At 42.6% G+C, this 23,092-nt stretch overlaps 1 protein-coding gene across 10 annotated transcripts in view; it reads right to left on the minus strand.

Annotated features, from left to right (window-relative positions):
• Positions 1-23,092, minus strand: part of NRXN1 (neurexin 1) — a 2,061,945-nt gene that overhangs the window by 946,128 nt on the left and 1,092,725 nt on the right. For all 10 annotated transcript variants that reach the window (XM_075339225.1, XM_075339229.1, XM_075339228.1 and 7 more), the window contains one exon: positions 10,960-11,341. In XM_075339225.1, the coding sequence (XP_075195340.1) occupies positions 10,960-11,341 (382 nt within the window). The remainder of the gene's footprint in view (positions 1-10,959; positions 11,342-23,092) is intronic.

Consider the following 23,092-nt stretch of genomic DNA (forward strand, 5'->3'; position numbering starts at 1 on the left):
CTAAGCTAAACATATCTAACTTTTTCAACCTGTCATCATATGGGAGGCCTCCATTCCTTGTAATAGTCTAGTTGCCGCCTTTGAACTGACTCTAACTTCTGAATGTCCTTTTTAAAATGTGGAGCCCAAAACTGGATCCCGTATTCCAGATGTGGCCTTACAAGTGATTTATAGAGGGGTAACAATACGTTGGGATCACGGGATCTAATCTCTCTTTTTATACACCCTAAAATCTTGTTTGCTTTAGCAGCTGCTGCCTGACATTGAGTGCTGCTGCTCAGCTTATTTGTAATGAGAATACCCAAGTCCTTCTCCTGTTCTGTAGTCCAGAGTTTACTTCCATTTAATGTATACGCAGCTATAGGATTACTCCGTCCTAGGTGCATTACTTTACATTTATCAACATTAAATCTCATTTAATTTGAAATGTAAAAAAAGAATTAGGAATTCTGCAAAACTTTAATTATAAAGTTGTCAAAGGGAAGGTGTCGCATTTTTTTATTTTTGTATTAATAATAGTGATTATGAAATCAAGAATTTTTAATACAAAATTAAACTCACTGTTTATTTAGTTTTTATTTCATTCTAGTTTTACTGAAGCACTGGGGGCTGCCATCTTGGATATGGTGTTTGTAAAGACAGTTACTCACCTCCTTTATGGCAGCGCCCTGGGCATAGAAGACAGCTGTCAGGCTCCGACCCTATACTGTAACATAGAGAAGGCATCTGCTGTCATCTGGACAAGCCCAATGGGGCACTGGGAAACAGTCAGCAGGGCATTGAGATACAGTCAGCAGGGCATTGGGATACAGTCAGTGGGGCATTGGAATACAGTCAGTGGGGCATTGGGATACAGTCAGTGGGGCACTGGGAAACAGTCAGTGGGGTACTGGGAAACAGTCAGCGGGGCATTGGGATACAGTCAGTGGGGTACTGGGAAACAGTCAGTGGGGCATTGGGATACAGTCAGTGGGGCATTGGGATACAGTCAGTGGGGCACTGGGAAACAGTCAGTAGGTCATTGGGATACAGTCAGTGGCGCATTGGGATACAGTCAGTGGGGCACTGGGAAACAGTCAGTAGGTCATTGGGATACAGTCAGTGGGGCATTGGGATACAGTCAGTGGGGCACTGGGAAACAGTCAGTAGGGCATTGGGATACAGTCAGTGGAGCACTGGGAAACAGTCAGTGGTGCATTGGGATACAGTCAGTGGGGCATTGGGATACAGTCAGTGGGGCATTGGGATACAGTCAGTGGGGCACTGGGAAACAGTCAGTAGGTCATTGGGATACAGTCAGTGGCGCATTGGGATACAGTCAGTGGGGCACTGGGAAACAGTCAGTAGGTCATTGGGATACAGTCAGTGGGGCACTAGGAAACAATCAGTAGGGCATTGGGATACAGTCAGTGGAGCACTGGTAAACAGTCAGTGGTGCATTGGGATACAGTCAGTGGGGCATTGGGATACAGTCAGTGGGGCATTGGGATACAGTCAGTGAGGCACTGGGAAACAGTCAGTAGGTCATTGGGATACAGTCAGTGGGGCATTGGGATACAGTCAGTGGGGCACTGGGAAACAGTCAGTAGGGCATTGGGATACAGTCAGTGAGGCACTGGGAAACAGTCAGTGGGGCATTGGGATACAATCAGTGGGGCATTGGGATACAGTCAGTGGGGCACTGGGAAACAGTCAGTGGGGCATTGAGATACAGTCAGTGGGGCATTGAGATACAGTCAGTGGGGCATTGGGAAACAGTCAGTGGGGCATTGGGATACAGTCAGTGGGGCACTGGGAAACAGTCAGTGGGGCATTGAGATACAGTCAGTGGGGTACTGGGAAACAGTCAGTGGGGCATTGGGATACAGTCAGTGGGGCATTGGGATACAGTCAGTGGGGCACTGGGAAACAGTCAGTAGGTCATTGGGATACAGTCAGTGGCGCATTGGGATACAGTCAGTGGGGCACTGGGAAACAGTCAGTAGGTCATTGGGATACAGTCAGTGGGGCATTGGGATACAGTCAGTGGAGCACTGGGAAACAGTCAGTGGTGCATTGGGATACAGTCAGTGGGGCATTGGGATACAGTCAGTGGGGCATTGGGATACAGTCAGTGGGGCACTGGGAAACAGTCAGTAGGTCATTGGGATACAGTCAGTGGGGCATTGGGATACAGTCAGTGGGGCACTGGGAAACAGTCAGTAGGGCATTGGGATACAGTCAGTGGGGCACTGGGAAACAGTCAGTGGGGCATTGGGATACAATCAGTGGGGCATTGGGATACAGTCAGTGGGGCACTGGGAAACAGTCAGTGGGGCATTGAGATACAGTCAGTGGGGCATTGAGATACAGTCAGTGGGGCATTGGGAAACAGTCAGTGGGGCATTGGGATACAGTCAGTGGGGCACTGGGAAACAGTCAGTGGGGCATTGAGATACAGTCAGTGGGGTACTGGGAAACAGTCAGTGGGGCATTGGGATACAGTCAGTGGGGCATTGGGATACAGTCAGTGGGGCACTGGGAAACAGTCAGTAGGTCATTGGGATACAGTCAGTGGCGCATTGGGATACAGTCAGTGGGGCACTGGGAAACAGTCAGTAGGTCATTGGGATACAGTTAGTGGGGCATTGAGATACAGTCAGTGGAGCACTGGGAAACAGTTAGTGGTGCATTGGGATACAGTCAGTGGGGCATTGGGATACAGTCAGTGGGGCATTGGGATACAGTCAGTGGGGCACTGGGAAACAGTCAGTAGGTCATTGGGATACAGTCAGTGGGGCATTGGGATACAGTCAGTGGGGCACTGGGAAACAGTCAGTAGGGCATTGGGATACAGTCAGTGGGGCACTGGGAAACAGTCAGTGGGGCATTGGGATACAATCAGTGGGGCATTGGGATACAGTCAGTGGGGCACTGGGAAACAGTCAGTGGGGCATTGAGATACAGTCAGTGGGGCATTGAGATACAGTCAGTGGGGCATTGGGAAACAGTCAGTGGGGCATTGGGATACAGTCAGTGGGGCACTGGGAAACAGTCAGTGGGGCATTGAGATACAGTCAGTGGGGTACTGGTAAACAGTCAGTGGGGCATTGGGATACAGTCAGTGGGGCACTGGGAAACAGTCAGTGGGGCATTGAGATACAGTCAGTGGGGTACTGGTAAACAGTCAGTGGGGCATTGGGATACAGTCAGTGGGGCATTGGGATACAGTCAGTGGGGCACTGGGAAACAGTCAGCAGGGCACTGAGATACAGTCAGTGGGGTACTGGTAAACAGTCAGTGGGGCATTGGGATACAGTCAATTAAAAACAAATAATATTTAAGCATAACATTAAATCATTAATACTTTATATTTTTTCAGTTATCGAAAAAAAAAATTGACGACACCATCCCTTTAAGAATTTTATATGCTTCAAAAGTATTTTTTGGTTCCATTTTTTGCTCCATTTTTTAATGCTTTTTTTGGTGCATTTTTGGTTCAGTTTTGCTGCTAAAAGCTGCTAGTCATGCCTTCCTCCAACAAAGTCTATGAGAATTCTGAAATGCTGAGCACACTTTATTTATTTATTTTTTTACGTGGAGTTTTGGGCTGACAAAAAAACTGTAGCATGTCAATTCCTTTTCAGCTTTTGTCCAGCGGTTTTTTAACCTTTCCAGCCACTGGTTTCACTTAAAAAAGCATGGGACATAAATGCAGCAAAAAAAGCACCGAAAACGCATGCTTTTTTTGTAATGTTTTTTTTGGCCCAAGGTGCGTTTTTTGACCAAAAGGTGCAGTTTTGTTGTTAACTTTTGGAGCCATAGGCTATGTGCACACACTGCAGTTTTGTTTCTTCAGCGAAAAAGCCACCCACTTGCAGCAAAACGCACCTCTGGCAGAAAAAACGCATAAAAAAACGCATGTGTATTTTGCCGAGTTTCGGTGCATTTTTCGTATGTTTTTTGGATGCGTTTGAGCTTATCCGTTTTTTTTTCACTATATTCAATGGAAAAATGCCAGTCAAAACGCAGAAAGAACTGATATGCTGCTTCTTTTTTCTACAACCAAAACTGCAAGGAAAAAAGAAGCAGCGTGTGCACAGTCTTTCTGAATTTTCATAGATGTTGCTGGGTAAGCAAAGACAAGCAGTTTAGGGCAACAAACTGCACCCAAAACTGCATCAAAAACTGCACTGTGCGCACAGGGCCTTAATTTGCTCAGTGATGCAGTTTCCCCTTACATGACTGTATCATTATACAATCACTATATGTAATAGCACCATTGCCTGTATACCTCTATATACAGGTGTAGGAGTCGCTGTGCCCTATATTATGCTGGGTTCACTCGATTGTATATTCTTTATTGGAGAAATATGGTCTGATTATTCTAATCAGTTTCTGATATGACTTTGATCTGCGTTTGATCCGTTTTTCTTGGAAGTGGAGAATATAAAGAAAATGTTTCTCCATCGTCTCCATTCCATCAATTCATGAGAATAAGACGGCACTCGGATGTCAGTCTTATTTTTTTCACGAACCCATTGACTTGAACGGCTGAGCGCCATCCATTATCTGAGGCAAGTTCTGCGTGCCGAGACTTTTTTTTTTGGGATCACTATTGTTCAGAGGAAAATATAGAACATCTGCACTGCATCATTATATAACATGGGTCCTAGTGTGATCCGATTTTGGACAGATGGTACTCTGGAATGATCGACTGCACGAGCCCTTAATGAGATACATTAAGTTATTTATTAACCCTTGATGACAAGAGTTAATTTACTACATTGAGCAAAATTCTGAACGCAACACTTTTGTTTTTGCTCCCATTTTTCATGACCTGATATCTAAGGCGGGCTTCGGTAACGATATATCGACGGGGTCACGTCGTTAGTGACGCACATCCGGCGTCGTTACCGACATCGCAGCGTGTAAACCCTAGGAGCGACGATCACCGATCGCAAAAACGACAAAAATCGTTGATCGTTGACACGTTGCTCCTTTTCATAATATCGCTGCTGCCGGTACGATGTTGTTCCTTGTTCCTGCAGCACCACACATCACTATGTGTGACACCGCAGGAACGACAAACATCTCATTACCTCCGTTCACCGACAATGCGGAAGGAAGAAGGTGGGCGGGATGTTACGTCCCGCTCATCTCCGCTCCTCCACTTCTATTGGCCGGCTGCCACTTAGTAACGTCGCGGTGACGTCGCTGTGACGCCGAACGCACCTCCCCCTTGAAGGAGATATTGTTCGGCGGTCATAGCGACGTCGCCGACCAGGTATGTGCATGTGACGCTGCCGTAGCGATAATGTTCGCTACAGCAGCAATCACCACATATCACATGTGCACGGGGGCGGGAGCTATCACGCTCGACATCGCCAGCAATTGCTAGCGATGTCGCAGCGTGTAAAGCAGCCCTAAGACTTTTTCAATGTACACAAAAGGCCTTTTTGTCTCAGATATTGTCCACAAATTTGTCTAAATCTGTGTTAGTGAGCACTTCTCCTGTGCCAAGATAATTCATCTACCTCACAGGTGTGGCATATCAAAATGCTGATTACACAACATGATTATTACACAGGTGTGCCTTAGGCTGTCCACAAGAAAAGGCCACTCTAAAATGTGCAGTTTTATCACACAGCACAATGCCAAAGATGTTGTAGGTTTTGAGGAACTGAGCAATTGGCATGCTGACTGCAGAAAGGTCCACCAAAGCTGTTGCCTATGAATTAATGTTCATTTCTCTACCATAATCCGTCTCCAAAGGCATTTCAGAATTTGGCAGTACATCCAACCGGCCTCTCAACCACAGATCCCGTGTAATCACACCAGCCCAGGACCTCCACATCCAGCATCTTCCCATCCAAGATTATGTGAGACCGGCCACCCGGACAGCTGCTGCAACAATCGGAGCATAATCAAAGTATTTCTGCACAAAATGTATGAAACCGTCTCAGGGAAGCTCATCTGGAGCTCAATGTCCTCATTGGGGGTCTCCACCTGCCTGCAGTTCATCGTTGTACTCGAATTGAGTGGGTAACTGCTCACATTCAATGGTTTCTGGCACATTGGAGAGGTGTTCTCTTCATGGATGAATCCTGGTTTTTGCTGTACGGGGCAGATGCCAAGATGCACCTATGGCATCATGTGGGTGAGTGGTTTGCTGACGACAATGTTGTGAATCGAGTAGCCCATGGTGGTGGTGGGGGTATGTTATGGGCAAGCAACACAGATGCATTTTATTGATGCCATTTTTAATGCACAGAGATACTGTAACGAGATCCTGAGGCCATTTTTGTGCCATTAATCCACCACCATCACCTCATGTTGAAGAATGATAATGCACAGCTCCATGTTGCAAGCATCTACACACAACTCCGGGAAGTTGAAAACATCCCAGTTCTTGCATGGCCCGTATACTCACCGGACATGTCACCCATTGAGCAGGTTTGAGATGCTCTGGATCAGTGTATACGACAGTGTGTTCAAGTTCCTGCTCAAACCCAGCAACTTCGCACAGTTATTGAACAGGAGTGGACCAACTACCCACAAGAAACAATCAGCAACCTGATCAATTCTATGTGAAGGAGATCTGTTGTAATCCCGTGAGGCAAACGGTGATCACATCAGATATTGACTGCTTTTCTGTATTGTAAAACTGCACATTTTAGTGTTGCCTTTTATTGTGGCCAGCCTAAGGCACACCTGTGCAATAATCATGCTGTCTAATCAGCATCTTGATATGCCGCACCTGTGAGGTTAATGGATTATCTCGGCAAAGGACAAGTACTCACTGACGCAGATTTAAATAAATTTGTGACATTGTGCTGTGTGGTAAAATTGCACATTTTATAGTGGCCTTTTATTATGGCCAGCCTAAGACACACCTGTGCAATAATAATGCTGTCTAATCAGCATCTTGATATGCCACACCTGTGAAGTGGATGGATTTCTCCGGCAAAGGAAAAGAGCTCACTAACACAGATTAAGACACATTTGTAAACAATATTTGCGAGATAAGGATCTTTTGTGTAGATAGAAAAAGTCTATGATGTTAGAGCCCAGCTCATGAAAAATGGGAAGGGAACAAAAACAAAAGTGTTGTATTTATATTTTTTGTTCTGTAAAATGATTTGGTGTTAGTAATGTACTGATCTATTTCCTTCAGTAGAGTATGTGACTGTCTGTTAAGACCGCAATCCCCCAGAGTTTCGTCCTGCGGAGAGCTCACACGGGGACACACACTGACACTGGTTATTTTCTGAGTTTCTTCAGCATCTAAGCTTGTATGATACTTCCCAATGACCCTTATCTTACAGCGGTGACTTATACACAGTACTGTCTGTCCAGACTCCCAGCATGGATCAACAATTTAAAGTCCTGTCCGTGTCCAAATTCCACTGCTCCCTCGTCCTCAATAGCTCTGGGCGACCTCTGAGCATTGTTCTGAAAAGTCTGGTATGATCCCTGCTGAATACAGCGGCTGACACTGCTATTACTTAATGTCTAGGATAAGCCTGACTCTAAGAAACATGACAAATATTGTATAATATAACTGTAGAAAAAAATAGACTTGTCCGCACATCCAAATATCATACATTGATCTATTGTCGATAAGCAAAAATTTACAAAAATTAACATGAGGTTCTTGGTTTAACATCCTGATTATTATTATTATTATTATTACTATTATTTATTATTATAGCGCCATTTATTCCATGGCACTTTACAAGTGAAAGAGGGTATACATACAACAATCATGAACAATACAAAACAGACAGGTACAGGAGGAGAGAGGACCCTGCCCGCGAGGGCTCACAGTCTACAGGGAATGGGTGAGGGTACAATAGGTGAGGATAGAGCTGGATGCGCAGTGGTGTAATGGACAGAGGGTTATTGTAGGTTGTAGGCTTGTTGGAAGAGATGGGTTTTCAGGTTCTTCTTGAAGCTTTGCACGGTAGGGGAGAGTCTGATGTGCTGAGGTAGAGCGTTCCAGAGTATGGGGGAGGCACGAGAGAAATCTTGAGCACACTATATAAAACCCACTGTCACGGAGAACCTCTTAGTGCGTCCCTAACTAAAAGGTTAAAAGGCTTGCAGCCATGCACTGACCACCACTAAAGTCACAGTGTACTGACAAGTGGAGTAGTTGGTGCCCCACAGCCCCCATGCTTCAATGCAAAGCCCTCATGGCTCCAGGCCACACCAACTCACAGGTACAGCATCATGGCAGAGCAGTGGCCACCACACAGCACCAAAACCAAGTGAAAGGAGCTAACAATCTCACTTTCCACATGATCTCAGACTGTGAGCTGAGAGAAAAAATTGTCGGACCGCCTGTTGCAAATACGACTGGGTGAAATGGAGGCGTGCTGTTCCAAATAAAACCAAAAATGAGGCGACATGGACCGATTTGCCTTGCAGCATGCATGCTGTTGGGCACCAGGTCGTGCCCCCTGTTGGTTTGTTGTCTTTCCACCTATGGTTGGCATATGGTGCTGCACGTTTTAGGTCATAGACTCACTCGGAGGTTCGCCGTTAGGTGGTAGTGGGTTTCCTACAGTCTCTTCAGAATATAAAACTAAGAACCTTAAGTTCATTTTTGTAAATTCTTGCTTAGCTGCAATAAATCAATGTATGATTTTTGGATATGCGGTCCATGTTTTTTCTACAGTTAAAGCATATATTGTATAATGCCTTCCTGTAATTACTACCAGAATGCAGTGTCCTTAAAAGTGTCCGAGATCTGAAAATAGGGTCTGGTTTTTGTTTCTAGATACAGCGCCACACTTATCCGTGGTCTTTGTCTGATACTGTAGCTCGGCACCACTCAAGGGGTTGTAATACAAGACAGAAGCACTGTTTCTGGAAAAAATGCTTTTGAAGCTGTTGTACAAGATTAAAGGGAACCTGTGAGCAATGTTTACCCCCTACCCTACACAAAAAATATTTATGTGACAGTGTAGCCATTTAGGAAATAAGACCCATCCGTGTAAAACCCCAAAGGGCAAAAATCACATTTTCAAATTCAGACTGGAAGTGCATTGGGGCGTGATGATGCAATTACAGCTTCTCAGTTTCCTCAAAATTCCTGAACTAGCAACACCCTACCGTGGCGGATTTACAGGTCACTGACAGTGTACCAGAGCAATGACCTATTTAAAAGCCAGAGTTGGGAATGTAGTGGAACTGAGAAGCTGTAAGTGCATTATCATACCCCAATACAATTTTAGGCCTGCGACACACATCCGTGCTGCCGGCACGTGTTTGTCATTTTTTACACGTACCGGCGGCACGGAGACACGTTAACCAATGCTACCCTATTGTAGCAGGCACACAAACGTAAAACCACACGGAACGTGTGTCCGTGTGCGTTTGTACGTATGTGCGTTTTTCAAAGCGCTGACATGTCAGTGATTTCTCCCGCAGCACGGGTGTCACACGGCCCGCACCCGTACCACACGGGTGTAGTGTGGATGCGGTCCCGTGTGACACGCGCCGGAGAAAACACACATGTCAGTGAAAAAAAAAAAAACATTAACTCACCTTCTCCAGCCCTCCTGCCTCTGCCGCTGCTGCCTCTTGCTGCCGACCGCCGCTCATTATTCTCATTGAATATTCACTTCACTGCCTGGCAGCAGCAGCAGCGGGGAGACGGGAGGGCTGGAGACCGAGGATCAGCACCACGGACAGCAGCGCGGACATCAGCAAGGACCAGGTGAGTATGTTAATTACCGGTTCTACGTGTGCTATCGCGGATAGCACACGTAGAACACACGTGTCACGCACGTACCAGAGACACGTACTTACCTGCACGCAACACGCAGGGGAAATACGTGTCTCTCGGCACGTGCGTGAATTTCACGTGAGTGTGGCAGAAGCCTTAGACAACTTCAAAACCTGATTTCTGAGATTGACTGACTTATCTTTATTAAGTTACATAGTCATATAAATGGCTTTGGAAGTAAAAGTTGCTTCTTGCAAATGGAGGGTCACAACAATCCACAGATATTGTGTTGGGCCATTTTACTGCATTCATGAAGAAACCTTTTAAAGGGAACCTGTCAGGTCCTGTATGTACCCAGAACCATGAGCAGTTCTGGGTGTATATTGCTAATCCCTGCCTAACCGTCCCTGTATACACTAACATAGATAAAGAGATCTTTAGAAAAGTATTTCTAAAGATCTTTTATCGTATGCTAATGAGCATGGTGACTAGTCCTTTGGGTGTTAGTTCCCCTGGCTAGACGGCCCCATTAGCATGCTAGCACTGCCCTGTGGGCATGCTAACATGCTAATGAATGTGCAGTCAGAGGAGGATTTAACTCACCTCTCCGCCGTTATCGCGTCCGACGCTGGATTCGGCTCAGTGCTTATGACTCCGGAGTTTCTGTTATGCGCACTACTTCAGTTTGAAGCCAGGATGCGTACACCCGGCTTCATAGTGCGCATGCCCCAAACTCTGGGATCATGAGCACTGAGCCGAAATCCAGCGTCGGACGCGATGGCAACAGGAGAGGTGAGTGAGATCATCCTGTGACGCTGCGCATTCATTAGCATGTTAGCACACCTACAGGGGTGTACTAACATGCTAATTGAGCCAACTAGCAAGGGGAACTAACGCCGAGGGGACTAGTCCACTCGCTCATTAGCATACGATATAAGATCTTTAGAAATACTTTTTCTAAAGATCCCTTTATCTATGCTAGTGTATACAGGGACGGTTAGGCAGGGATTAGCAATATATACCCAGAACTGCTTGTGGATCCGGGTGCATATTGCACCTGACAAGTTCCCTTTAAATGCCCAAAGCCCATGAGTAAAATAAGAAAAGCTTATATTCATCTTATTGTCAACTGATATTCCTTTGTTTTTTTTTGTAGAGCATAAAATTTATTAATATTTCTAAAATCAGATAAATATACTGTAAGACACCCTCATTCTATGCCAAAACCATGAAATGGTACTTACCCTTTAACCAACTCCACTACAATGAAGTCATTGCCATCACCACTATTGTACAGGATGAGGCCATCTGCAGATGTGGTCTTGAACTGGAAGAAAAGGTGCATGGAGGCGTAGGCCTGTAGGGTGCCAAGGGAAACAAAGCTGGCTTTGGTCTTAAAAGTGACTGGATCTGCAATAATGTTTCTGAAACCAAATCGGGCATTCAGTTCACAATAATCTATGTCTCCATTTTTACACAAGTCTATGTAAGCCATGCCATTGAATGACAAACTCTGTAGATGGCCTATGAAATTAGAAGGCACAGTCGACAAGTAACGGCGTTCGGTTATTATCCCAGTTTCAATGTTGTGGAACTCCAGCCGTGTGTGATCTCCAGCCATTTGACCTGCGGGAAGAAAAATATAAAAATGTCCGGGTTAGACATACATGTAAAGATCTATATTAACCAGTAGTATTAAAACTCTCCTTACAAACTATGTTAAAATGTTAAATTGTTCTCAAATATTCAATTCACACCATTTTGCATTTTTAAACTAATAAGGTCCAAAATTCTGGGAGAATTAATGTCTTAATAATCTTTATTGTGATAATTATTTCCTATTACCTTCATCCACCACTAGAGGGAGCTTAGGATCTTACTGCGTAGACATTGTATTAAACTGTATGCACTGAGCTCTTAAGTGCCACTTAGTGGTGGCTACAGTCAGCCAGAAGGTTATGATTTATCTATATTTTTACCCAGGTCATTTCTATCAGATATACAGAACTCTGATCAATATAAAGAAATAATTAGCACAGAATGCTGGATAAAGATGTAAACAAATTAAGTTTTTGGCTTTCCAGCACGACTTTTTAAACCCGTGCAACTTAGAAATGTTAACAAATAAAATAATGAAAAACACATATAATAGATGATCAAATCATAGATCACAAATTATACATAGTGCCCAAATTAGTGATTTATCGTTCACAAACTATCGTTTCATAACCTACGTTTGTTTTCTGTTTTTTCTCTCATGACTTAAAGATCACAATAACATACTATTATATTCTGTACAATAATAAGGCTCTTTTTTCACATTATAATTATAGATGTAAGGTAAGGCAAAATTTGAATTTTCCTGTTCGAAGATATTTTACTGGGAAATTCAATTCAAAGAATTCTCAACAAAGTTATCATCCCTTATTATGGTCTGGGGTCTTTCCTCACCCGAGATCATAATAAAAGATGTAAAAAATACTTATAGTCACCTCATTGTTCACCTTTCCTGCTGCTAATGTTCCTCCCTGCCCATTGTCTTCCATACCTCCATCACGTTACATCTCCGGCCATTGTTGTCTCTAGTCTTCCAGTCGTGAGCAAGCTCATGAGTTTGATGCATGTACAGTGACCTCTGGTGCCTGTGGCTGGAAATTGCGGGCAGGTTTTCACTCTAGGACAGGACTTACGACCGCAAGGAGGCCCTAGAGCATGCAAAGTGAACTCCAAGGACTACTTGTGACCTGAAGCCCCAACCGAGAGTGAACTATGGGACAGAGATGTAGTGCGACAGAGGCACGGAGAACCGGACAGTGGGCATAAAGAAGTAGGGGGGCAGAGAGGTAAGCAGCTAGCAAAAGGTTAAAAAGAAACATACTCTCTTCACCTCTCAACTTTCCGGCTGTTCCCACTGCTCCCTGCCCACTCCTCAGTTTTTTGCGACTTTGTAGTGTTGCATTTTTGACCCAGCATTCACTCTTGGCCATGATTAAAGATGAGTGAACCTTTGGAGGTTCAGTTCACTGGCTGCAAACGAACCGAGCCTGCACATGACTGAACCTTGCCCGAGGAGGTTCGGAAACACTGATTGTCAGTTTGAGTCTCTGACCACATACAGCCAGCCATACTCAGATCACTTCCAGGAGATGGTGGCCGGGCATTTTCAATTTTTGTTTTTTTGGGTTGCACACTACATGTGATCACACTGCTGTTACTCCCAGTGCGAGCCGTGCAAACACTGCAAGCGGCTCGAACAGGACTGAGCACCAACCTGAGCACAGCATTTCTCGCGCGAGTGAAATATTGCACGTAAAGGATTCAAATCCAAACCCGACCAATGTTTTTTTAGTTGTTGTTCGGTTTGTTCCTCTCTAGCCATGACTTCTGGCTGCAAGTAGGCCACGGCCCATGTAGACTTATCTCAATAGTTTCCTGGTAACCAGAAACCCCGGCCTAGAATGATCGTGGGGCTGGAAATGTGATGTCATGGAGGCACAGAAGACTAGACAGCAGGCAGGGAGCATCGGGGGCAGTCGTAGAGATGAGCGGGTATGTTCTCTTTTCTTTTTAACCTTTTGCTGGCCATCTACTCTTCAGAAAGATGGCAGCCTGAGCTAGATTCGCAGTTAGAGTAAAATAGAAAAAGTCCATATTCTTTATCATGCAGATTTTTGTTAACTTTTAAGAGAATTCAATTCCACTCAAATAAATTTGCCCACTTCTAATTGTAGTGCGGTAGATTCAACTCATGATATTCTTGTCAATTCACTTTTATAACTCATATTTTCTTTGTGTCTTTTTTGTCCTTTATGTTTATGCATTTACCTGAAAAGTCACAGATGTATCCAAACTTTGCTAGATATGTCTGTTTAACTGTTTTTTGTTTTGTTTTCAATTTTGTGGTGGTGACCAACTGCAAAGATTAAAATAGGAAGTACAAATTGTCCGTCGCCTTTTTTATTTCTGAAATCTGTAAATTTATCAATATATTCTATTAACAGAATCATTTTACCATTAGATAAAAAGCTTAAGCAACATTGACTACCAATGTGGCTGAGCTTCCTGTTCTCATTTTCTGCAAAATAGTTGCCGTAGCTGAATAGAAAAACTGAGCCCAAATATTTGTAAATAGTTGCTTTTAATAATATATTGGTAATATATTGGTAATAAAGCCTAATTAGAAAATAACTAACTTTTGCAATTATTTCTAATTTCCACCGTGAAATGTATTTTTAGAGACTTGCATGGACTGGAAGAACCTGAGGTTGCAGTCAAACATTAATTCTGTGTCAGTGTCATGATCTGTGCCAGGCTCAGGCACCACTGAGTCATTGCTTGTATCTCTCCCCTGGGTTACAGGTCATGGGACGGGTTTATTCTCATCTACCTCGTCTCGGTGATCAGGCCGCTATATCTTTGTGATGCTACTGGAACACCGCCAGTAATAGTTCCTGCTCTGCAGCCCGTGAGTCTGGCTCCCGTGAGTGTTCCTTTATCTGTCCTACCTCCCAGCTACTGTCCTGACCTGAGCCCTCTCCGTATTCTGTGTCGGCCCAGCTCCTCCTGACTTCCCAGTCTCATCCCGTGTCTCTCCTATTCCAGCATCTTCCTGTACCATCTGTCTGCTCAGCTCCTCCTGACATCCCGGTCCCATCCCGAGACTCTCCCGTCCCTGTTTGTAGCCCTGATCTCCTGTTCTCAGACCCTGCTTTGCTGTACCTGACTTCGGCTCCATTTCTCCCTTCTGACATTGGTGTTACTTCCTGGTTCCCGACCTCTGGCTAGCACCTGACCACGATTTGCTTCTCCCCTGGTTTTGACTTGACATCCTGGTAATAACTAGGCCTGCTGACTATTCTATTGTTATTGCGCCCTCTAGTAGGTAGTCTGCTAACTACTTCTAGAAACAGTTTCTCCATTGTCGCTTAGTGCCCCTACTAGTACAGCATGACATTCAGGCTCATAAGTTTTATACTTCGTGGAACATAAAGAGATAAACTTTGCCGTCTTTGGCTTACTGGTATCCAGCTGTTAGATAACGACCAGTTAAAATTGGGAAATAAACCACAACAGTTACTAATATAGTAATGTAGTGAGCAGCAAATGAATGTAAAAAGTCAATGACACGCTATGCAATTCTACATGACACAAGTTTATAAAAGAACTACTTCAACCACGTTCAATTCCATCAGGTTCCTGCTGCGATCCATACTCAGCATGGCTGCTGTCGAAGAAGAAAAATTTGATTTGTGCTTTTTTTTTCATTTCTCGAGAAATTGATGCTCTTGAGTGTTCAATTGAAAAGAGGATTTTCTTATTTTGTGTCTCAAAACAATAAAATATGAAACACATGACCATGAAATCTAGAACTTTAGAGACTGTATCTTCTAAAAGGATAAAAATTCTGATCTATTCCCCAACAATGAAATTCTTCATGCCTTTCGAAAAAGCAATAACCCAGTGGTAGTTACATTCCCTGTGGGCTGCAATTTAGAAAGAATCCATCGTTCCAATAAAAACAACTCATACCCTCTTGAGACACTGATGCATAATACATGTGATGCTGCTAGAAATACTTGGTGCAAGCTGCATATTTTGCACTTTTTTCCTTCACTCTCCTGGTTTCTGCAAATATTTATTTTCTCTTTATGATTGGCAAGTGCTGTGAAGGGTCCTGTAAGCCGACCAGCTGTTTATCCATTTCTCCTCCTCCTCCTCCCCTCTCACAGTATTATATTTCATGCACATACAAAGTGAGAGATACTGCAGCTGCATCTCCCCCTTTCCCCTCCATTTCATTTACTTTCTTCCTCAAAGGCCCTTATTCGTCAAGATTGGAGAGAAAATCGGGTGCATCGTAGAATCTCAGGCACTCCTCTTCATGAATCTGAAGCATCTGATGAGAAACATGCGCCTCTGTGCTCCACACCAGTCCCCGACAGAGGTAAGATTTCTGATGTAAGAAATTCAACAGCTCGTCATGATTTAGACGAGGCATGGAGTCACACCTCAGCTCAATGCAACTTCGTCCATTTTGGCATTGATGGGGGAAACTGGCATGAAAAAGGTTCTTACCCTGACAGGTAAGAACCTTTTTTTTTTAATTTTAGTTCAGAATTTTATTCATATGGGCACCAGGAGGGATGACGTATGGGGACCAAGATCGGGGATTAGATGGGGACCAAGATGGATGACATATGAGCAACAAGATGGATTATATAGTGACCAGCATGTATGGCATATGGGGACCAAGATGAGTGATTATAAGGGGACCAGGATTGATGACATATGGAGGCCATGATGGGGGATTATATGAATAACAATATGGGGGATTATACGGGGAACAAGATGCAGGATTATATGTGGACCTGCATTGGATGACATATGGGGACCAAGATGGGGGAATATGTGTGGACCAGGTTGGATAACAAATGGAGACCAAGATGGAGGATTATATGGAAACCAGGATGGAGGACATGTAAGGTCCAGTATCAGGCCATATGGGGACCAGGATGGGGTGCATTACTACATTAAGAGGTCAGGATGGGGCACATTACAGAACGAAACCAAGGATGGAGGATATTATTATAGGGAGGGGCCGGGTGAGAGGAAACTATTGGGGGACATTATGGGCCAGGACAGTGAGAATTATTTACACAAGGGCAAAAATTATTACAGGAAAGGGCCAGGATGGGTGACATAATTACTATATCAGGACAGAATGAGTAACATAGATTATTGCTTCATGGTGGCAATTGGGGAACATAATTACTGTATTGGCCAATTAGGGTATACTATTAGTGCTGTAATATATATTGTTTTTGAGGATATTATTTTTCATACAGGGAAACAAAAGGGAGGTTCTGTTTCTGTGAGGGTGACTATCACTTTTTTTCTTCATCTGGTGCAATGGTAATATGCTTTAGAAGCAATCAGTTATAGGTGATTGTATTATTTCATGCATGTCGAGTCCTGTCAGGAAGAAAGTGATAGCAGTCTGCATTGGAGGAAGAGGAAAAGTGAAGATGAATTACTTCAGCTATAGTCGCTGTATTACCTGTACACCTACAATATACACTATTTACAGAGCTCCTGTGTATAATGTCACCAGTGATCACTGTATTACCTGTACACTTACTCTATATACAGAGCTCCTGTGTATGTCACTGGTGATCACTGTATTACCTGTGTACTGAACAGAATATACAGAGGTTTTGTGTATAATGTCAATGGTGATCCCTATATTACCTGTACACTATACACTATATACAGAGCCCCTGTGTGTAATGTTACTAATGATATTAGTATTATTAGTATTGTGGATATTATTAATGATTAGAATTGTATAATTGAGTAACTATTATGTAGTGGTATTATGTGATCTGGTCATGGTGTAGTGGTATTTTTCCTTGTACTTGCTACTATTCATTCACAATGTGATTGTAATATCTGATCTTGTAAAGGTGTGGCGGTATTTCTTCCTTATATGTGGTATTATTCAGTCACTATGTGGTGGTAATATGTGGTCTGGTCATAGTGTAGTGATATATCTCCCTTGTATGTAATATTCAGCCACTATGTTGGGGTAATATGTAGTCTAGTCTTGGTGTTGCTGTATTTGACAGTTGTACATACATAGCATTATTCGGTCACTAAGTAGTAATAATATGTGGCCTGGTCATGATGTGGTGGTATTTCTCCCTTTATGTGCAATTATTCAATCACTATGTGGTGGTAATATGTGGTCTGGCAATTGTTTGGTGGTATGTCACACACATTTGGCCTGTGGCTGCTGAGGCCAGAGATTAGGTGCAGCAGACAGATGAGGTGCTTGTCCTTTAAAATTTAAGCAAAGCTCCTTTAGTACTAATTTTAAGAACTTGTAAAAAACCCTTTAATACTATTCACCATACTAAGAAGTGACTGACAGCGACTGGAACAATGTGGACCTGACAGGAGACAATCAAGCTATAAATGAAGGTATAAATAGGGTAAGAAAGATTAAGTGATTTACTTTTAGCTGCCATTACTTATTTGTTGTGGCTAAGGAAAGTGTGTGAAAATTGATGTGGTTTTAAAATGGGTGTGGTTTCTTAACACAAACAGGGAACCTGTTGTTAAAAATGTGAGTCCCACCTCCGAGCAGATCCCTTTAACAGATTCTAGTTATTAGAACTAGTAAGAAAACTGTTTTGTTGCCCACAGCAACCAATCACAGAACACCTCTCATTTCTTCAACTGCTCAAAAAAATGAAAGCTGTGTAGTTATTGGTTGATATGGGCAACAAAGATGTAGATCTTCTCATATTAGATTGCTGCTCAGTTTGGGAGTTATAGAGATCTTGTCTTTGCGCTAGAAGTCTTGTAGGCGAGATTTGTACAATGCATGGCCACTAGAGGGCGCTAACCAAGGACAATACGTTACATGCTCTATAGTGTCCATTTTTTATGTGCTTTTGTACTTTTTTAGCATAACCTGTGCCCAAAAATGTTGCAAATAAAGGCATATATCATTTTTATGCAAACATTTGCAACTAATTTCAATATTCATATAACAGAAAAATGGCTGTGGTTTAGTGAAAATATGCATGGTCTAAAACTTTTAGATTGATTTAAAGGGGTTGCCCACTACTAGACAAGCCCTTTGTAAAATTAATCTGTTACCAGGTTCTTACCACCTAATCTGACAGCAGCCTAATGTAGAGACAAAGACTCTGATTCCAGTGATGTGTCACTTACCAGGATGCTTGCCATAGTTATGAAAAAAATCACAGTTTTATCAGTAGGAGATTATCACTTCAGGACTAGTACATCTGCATGTGGTCCTCTATATTCATGATCTCTGTATAACCCCACTCCCACCATTAATTGGCAGCTTTCTGCCTATGCACAGTGTACTCAGAAAGCTGCCAATTAGTGGTGTGGGCGGGGTTATACAGAGCTCAGCATTCAGCCCCCACAATTGATTGGAAGCTTTCTGCCTATTCACAGTGTACACAGAAAGCTGCCAAACAGTGGCGTATACAGAGCTCAGCATTCAGAGGTCTGCAGTAGATAAAACAGTGATTTTATCAAAACTGCAGCAAGTAGCTCAGTAATTGACACATCTATGGAATCAGGGTATCTGCCCCTACATCATGTTGCTCTCAGATGGGGGAGCAAACACCTGCTGACAGATTCTGTTTAAGAGCTAGTGTGTCCAAAAGAAAAAAGTATACTCACTGTACTGTCGCCTATCTATTTAGGCTTCTTTTGTATTTGTTCTCATTTTATAGTCAACGTAGACACGTCCTTATTTGAAGACTCCTATGATTTTATTCTTGTAATTATTACCTGTCTAACACTGTGTGAATCTCTCATTGCTAATTTATAGAATATGTTAACTGTCGCTGCTGCTGCGGATAAACATTATAGAAATTATTTGCTTTTAGCTTCATTTAGCAGTTGAAAATGAAGTGTTTCTGTTAAACTAAAAGCTGTCTGTATTTTTTGTGTGCAAAATATTGTAAAAAGAAAATATAAAAAAAAATCTGTAATTTATTTTATGTTCCTATGTAAAAAAAAAATCTTTCATTATTTTGTAGTGCAGTGTGCAGTATGGACATGTAACCTGTAGATGTCACTGTTGCATTTCCAATAAAAACTGTTTGCAAAATCTCCATTTACAGCGTGGGCAATAGTGACACCTACTGGCGATTAACAAGATTGCATGAGTTTTTATGACTTGAATGTTTACATGTAAAATATAGAATGATTTACATGCGCAGTCAGCTAAATCTAAAAATATGCTAAAAATGCACTGGGAATGTACTGGGAATTTACTGGGAGTGTACTGTGAATGTACTGTGAATATACTGGGAATGTACTGGGAATGTACTGGGAATGTACTGGGAATGTACTGGAAATATACTGGGAATGTACTGGGAATATACTGGGAATGTACTGTGAATGTACTGGGAATGTACTGGGAATGTACTGTGAATGTACTGGGAATATACTGGGAATATACTGGGAATGTACTGGGAATGTACTGGGAATGTACTGTGAATGTACTGGGAATATATTGGGAATGTACTGGGAATATACTGGGAATGTACTGGGAATGTACTGGGAATGTACTGGGAATATACTGGGAATATATTGGGAATGTACTGGGAATGTACTGGGAATATACTGGGAATGTACTGGGAATGTACTGGGAAGGTACTGGGAATGTACTGGGAATATACTGGGAATGTACTGGGAATGTACTGGGAATGTACTGGGAATGTACTGGGAATATACTGGGAATATATTGGGAATGTACTGGGAATATACTGGGAATATACTGGGAATGTACTGGGAATGTACTGGGAATATACTGGGAATGTACTGGGAATATACTGGGAATATATTGGGAATATACTAGGAATGTACTGGGAATGTACTGGGAATATACTGGGAATATATTGGGAATATACTGGGAATGTACTGGGAATGTACTGGGAATATACTGGGAATGTACTGGGAATATACTGGGAATGTACTGGGAATGTACTGGGAATATACTGGGAATGTACTGGGAATATACTGGGAATGTACTGGGAATGTACTGGGAATATACTGGGAATATATTGGGAATGTACTGGGAATATACTGGGAATATACTGGGAATGTACTGGGAATATACTGAGAATATATTGGGAATGTACTGGGAATATACTGGGAATGTACTGGGAATGTACTGGGAATGTACTGGGAATATACTGGGAATGTACTGGGAATATACTGGGAATATATTGGGAATGTACTGGGAATGTACTGGGAATGTACTGGGAATGTACTGGGAATATACAGGGAATGTACTGGGAATATACTGGGAATGTACTGGGAATGTACTGGGAATGTACTGGGAATATACTGGGAATGTACTGGGAATGTACTGGGAATATACTGGGAATGTACTGGGAATGTACTGGGAATGTACTGGGAATATACTGGGAATGTACTGGGAATATACTGGGAATGTACTGGGAATGTACTGGGAATATACTGGGAATGTACTGGGAATGTACTGGGAATGTACTGGGAATGTACTGGGAATATACTGGGAATATATTGGGAATGTACTGGGAATATACTGGGAATGTACTGGGAATGTACTGGGAATGTACTGGGAATATACTGGGAATGTACTGGGAATATACTGGGAATATATTGGGAATATACTAGGAATGTACTGGGAATGTACTGGGAATATACTGGGAATATATTGGGAATGTACTGGGAATATACTGGGAATGTACTGGGAATGTACTGGGAATGTACTGGGAATATACTGGGAATGTACTGGGAATATACTGGGAATATATTGGGAATGTACTGGGAATGTACTGGGAATGTACTGGGAATATACAGGGAATGTACTGGGAATATACTGGGAATGTACTGGGAATGTACTGGGAATATACTGGGAATATACTGGGAATGTACTGGGAATGTACTGGGAATATACTGGGAATGTACTGGGAATGTACTGGGAATGTACTGGGAATATACTGGGAATGTACTGGGAATATACTGGGAATGTACTGGGAATGTACTGGGAATATACTGGGAATGTACTGGGAATGTACTGGGAATATACTGGGAATGTACTGGGAATATACTGGGAATATATTGGGAATGTACTGGGAATATACTGGGAATGTACTGGGAATGTACTGGGAATGTACTGGGAATATACTGGGAATGTACTGGGAATATACTGGGAATATATTGGGAATATACTAGGAATGTACTGGGAATGTACTGGGAATATACTGGGAATATATTGGGAATGTACTGGGAATATACTTGAAATATACTGGGAATGTACTGGGAATATACTGGGAATGTACTGGGAATGTACTGGGAATATACTGTGAATGTACTGGGAATATACTGGGAATGTACTGGGAATGTACTGGGAATATACTGGGAATATATTGGGATTGTACTGGGAATATACTGGGAATATACTGGGAATGTACTGGGAATATACTGAGAATATATTGGGAATGTACTGGGAATATACTGGGAATGTACTGGGAATATACTGGGAATGTACTGGGAATATACTGGGAATGTACTGGGAATGTACTGGGAATATACTGGGAATGTACTGGGAATGTACTGGGAATATACTGGGAATGTACTGGGAATATACTGGGAATATACTGGGAATGTACTGGGAAGGTACTGGGAATGTACTGGGAATGTACTGGGAATATACTGGGAATATACTGGGAATGTACTGGGAATATACTGGGAATATATTGGGAATGTACTGGGAATATACTGGGAATGTACTGGGAATGTACTAAAAATGTACTGGGAATATACTGGGAATGTACTGGAAATGTACTGGGAATATACTGGGAATATATTGGGAATATACTGGGAATGTACTGGGAATATACTGGGAATATATTGGGAATGTACTGGGAATATACTTAAAATGTACTGGGAATATACTGGGAATGTACTGGGAATATACTGGGAATGTACTGGGAATGTACTGGGAATATACTGTGAATGTACTGGGAATGTACTGGGAATGAACTGGGAATGTACTGGGAATATACTGGGAATATATTGGGAATGTACTGGGAATATACTGGGAATATACTGGGAATGTACTGGGAATATACTGAGAATATATTGGGAATGTACTGGGAATATACTGCGAATGTACTGGGAATATACTGGGAATGTACTGGGAATATACTGGGAATGTACTGGGAATGTACTGGGAATATACAGGGAATGTACTGGGAATGTACTGGGAATATACTGGGAATGTACTGGGAATATACTGGGAATATACTGGGAATGTACTGGGAATGTACTGAGAAGGTACTGGGAATATACTGGGAATGTACTGGGAATGTACTGGGAATATACTGGGAATATACTGGGAATGTACTGGGAATATACTGGGAATATATTGGGAATGTACTGGGAATGTACTGGGAATGTACTGGGAATGTACTAAAAATGTACTGGGAATATACTGGGAATGTACTGGGAATGTACTGGGAATATACTGGGAATATATTGGGAATATACTAGGAATATACTGGGAATGTACTGGGAATATACTGGGAATATATTGGGAATGTACTGGGAATATACTGGGAATGTACTGGGAATATACTGGGAATGTACTGGGAATGTACTGGGAATGTACTGGGAATATACTGGGAATGTACTGGGAATGTACTGGGAATATACTGGGAATATATTGGGAATGTACTGGGAATATACTGGGAATGTACTGGGAATATACTGGGAATATATTGGGAATATACTGGGAATGTACTGGGAATATACTGGGAATATATTGGGAATGTACTG

The sequence above is a fragment of the Anomaloglossus baeobatrachus genome, chromosome 3, assembly GCF_048569485.1.
Source record: "Anomaloglossus baeobatrachus isolate aAnoBae1 chromosome 3, aAnoBae1.hap1, whole genome shotgun sequence".
Taxonomy (NCBI): Eukaryota; Metazoa; Chordata; class Amphibia; order Anura; family Aromobatidae; genus Anomaloglossus; species Anomaloglossus baeobatrachus.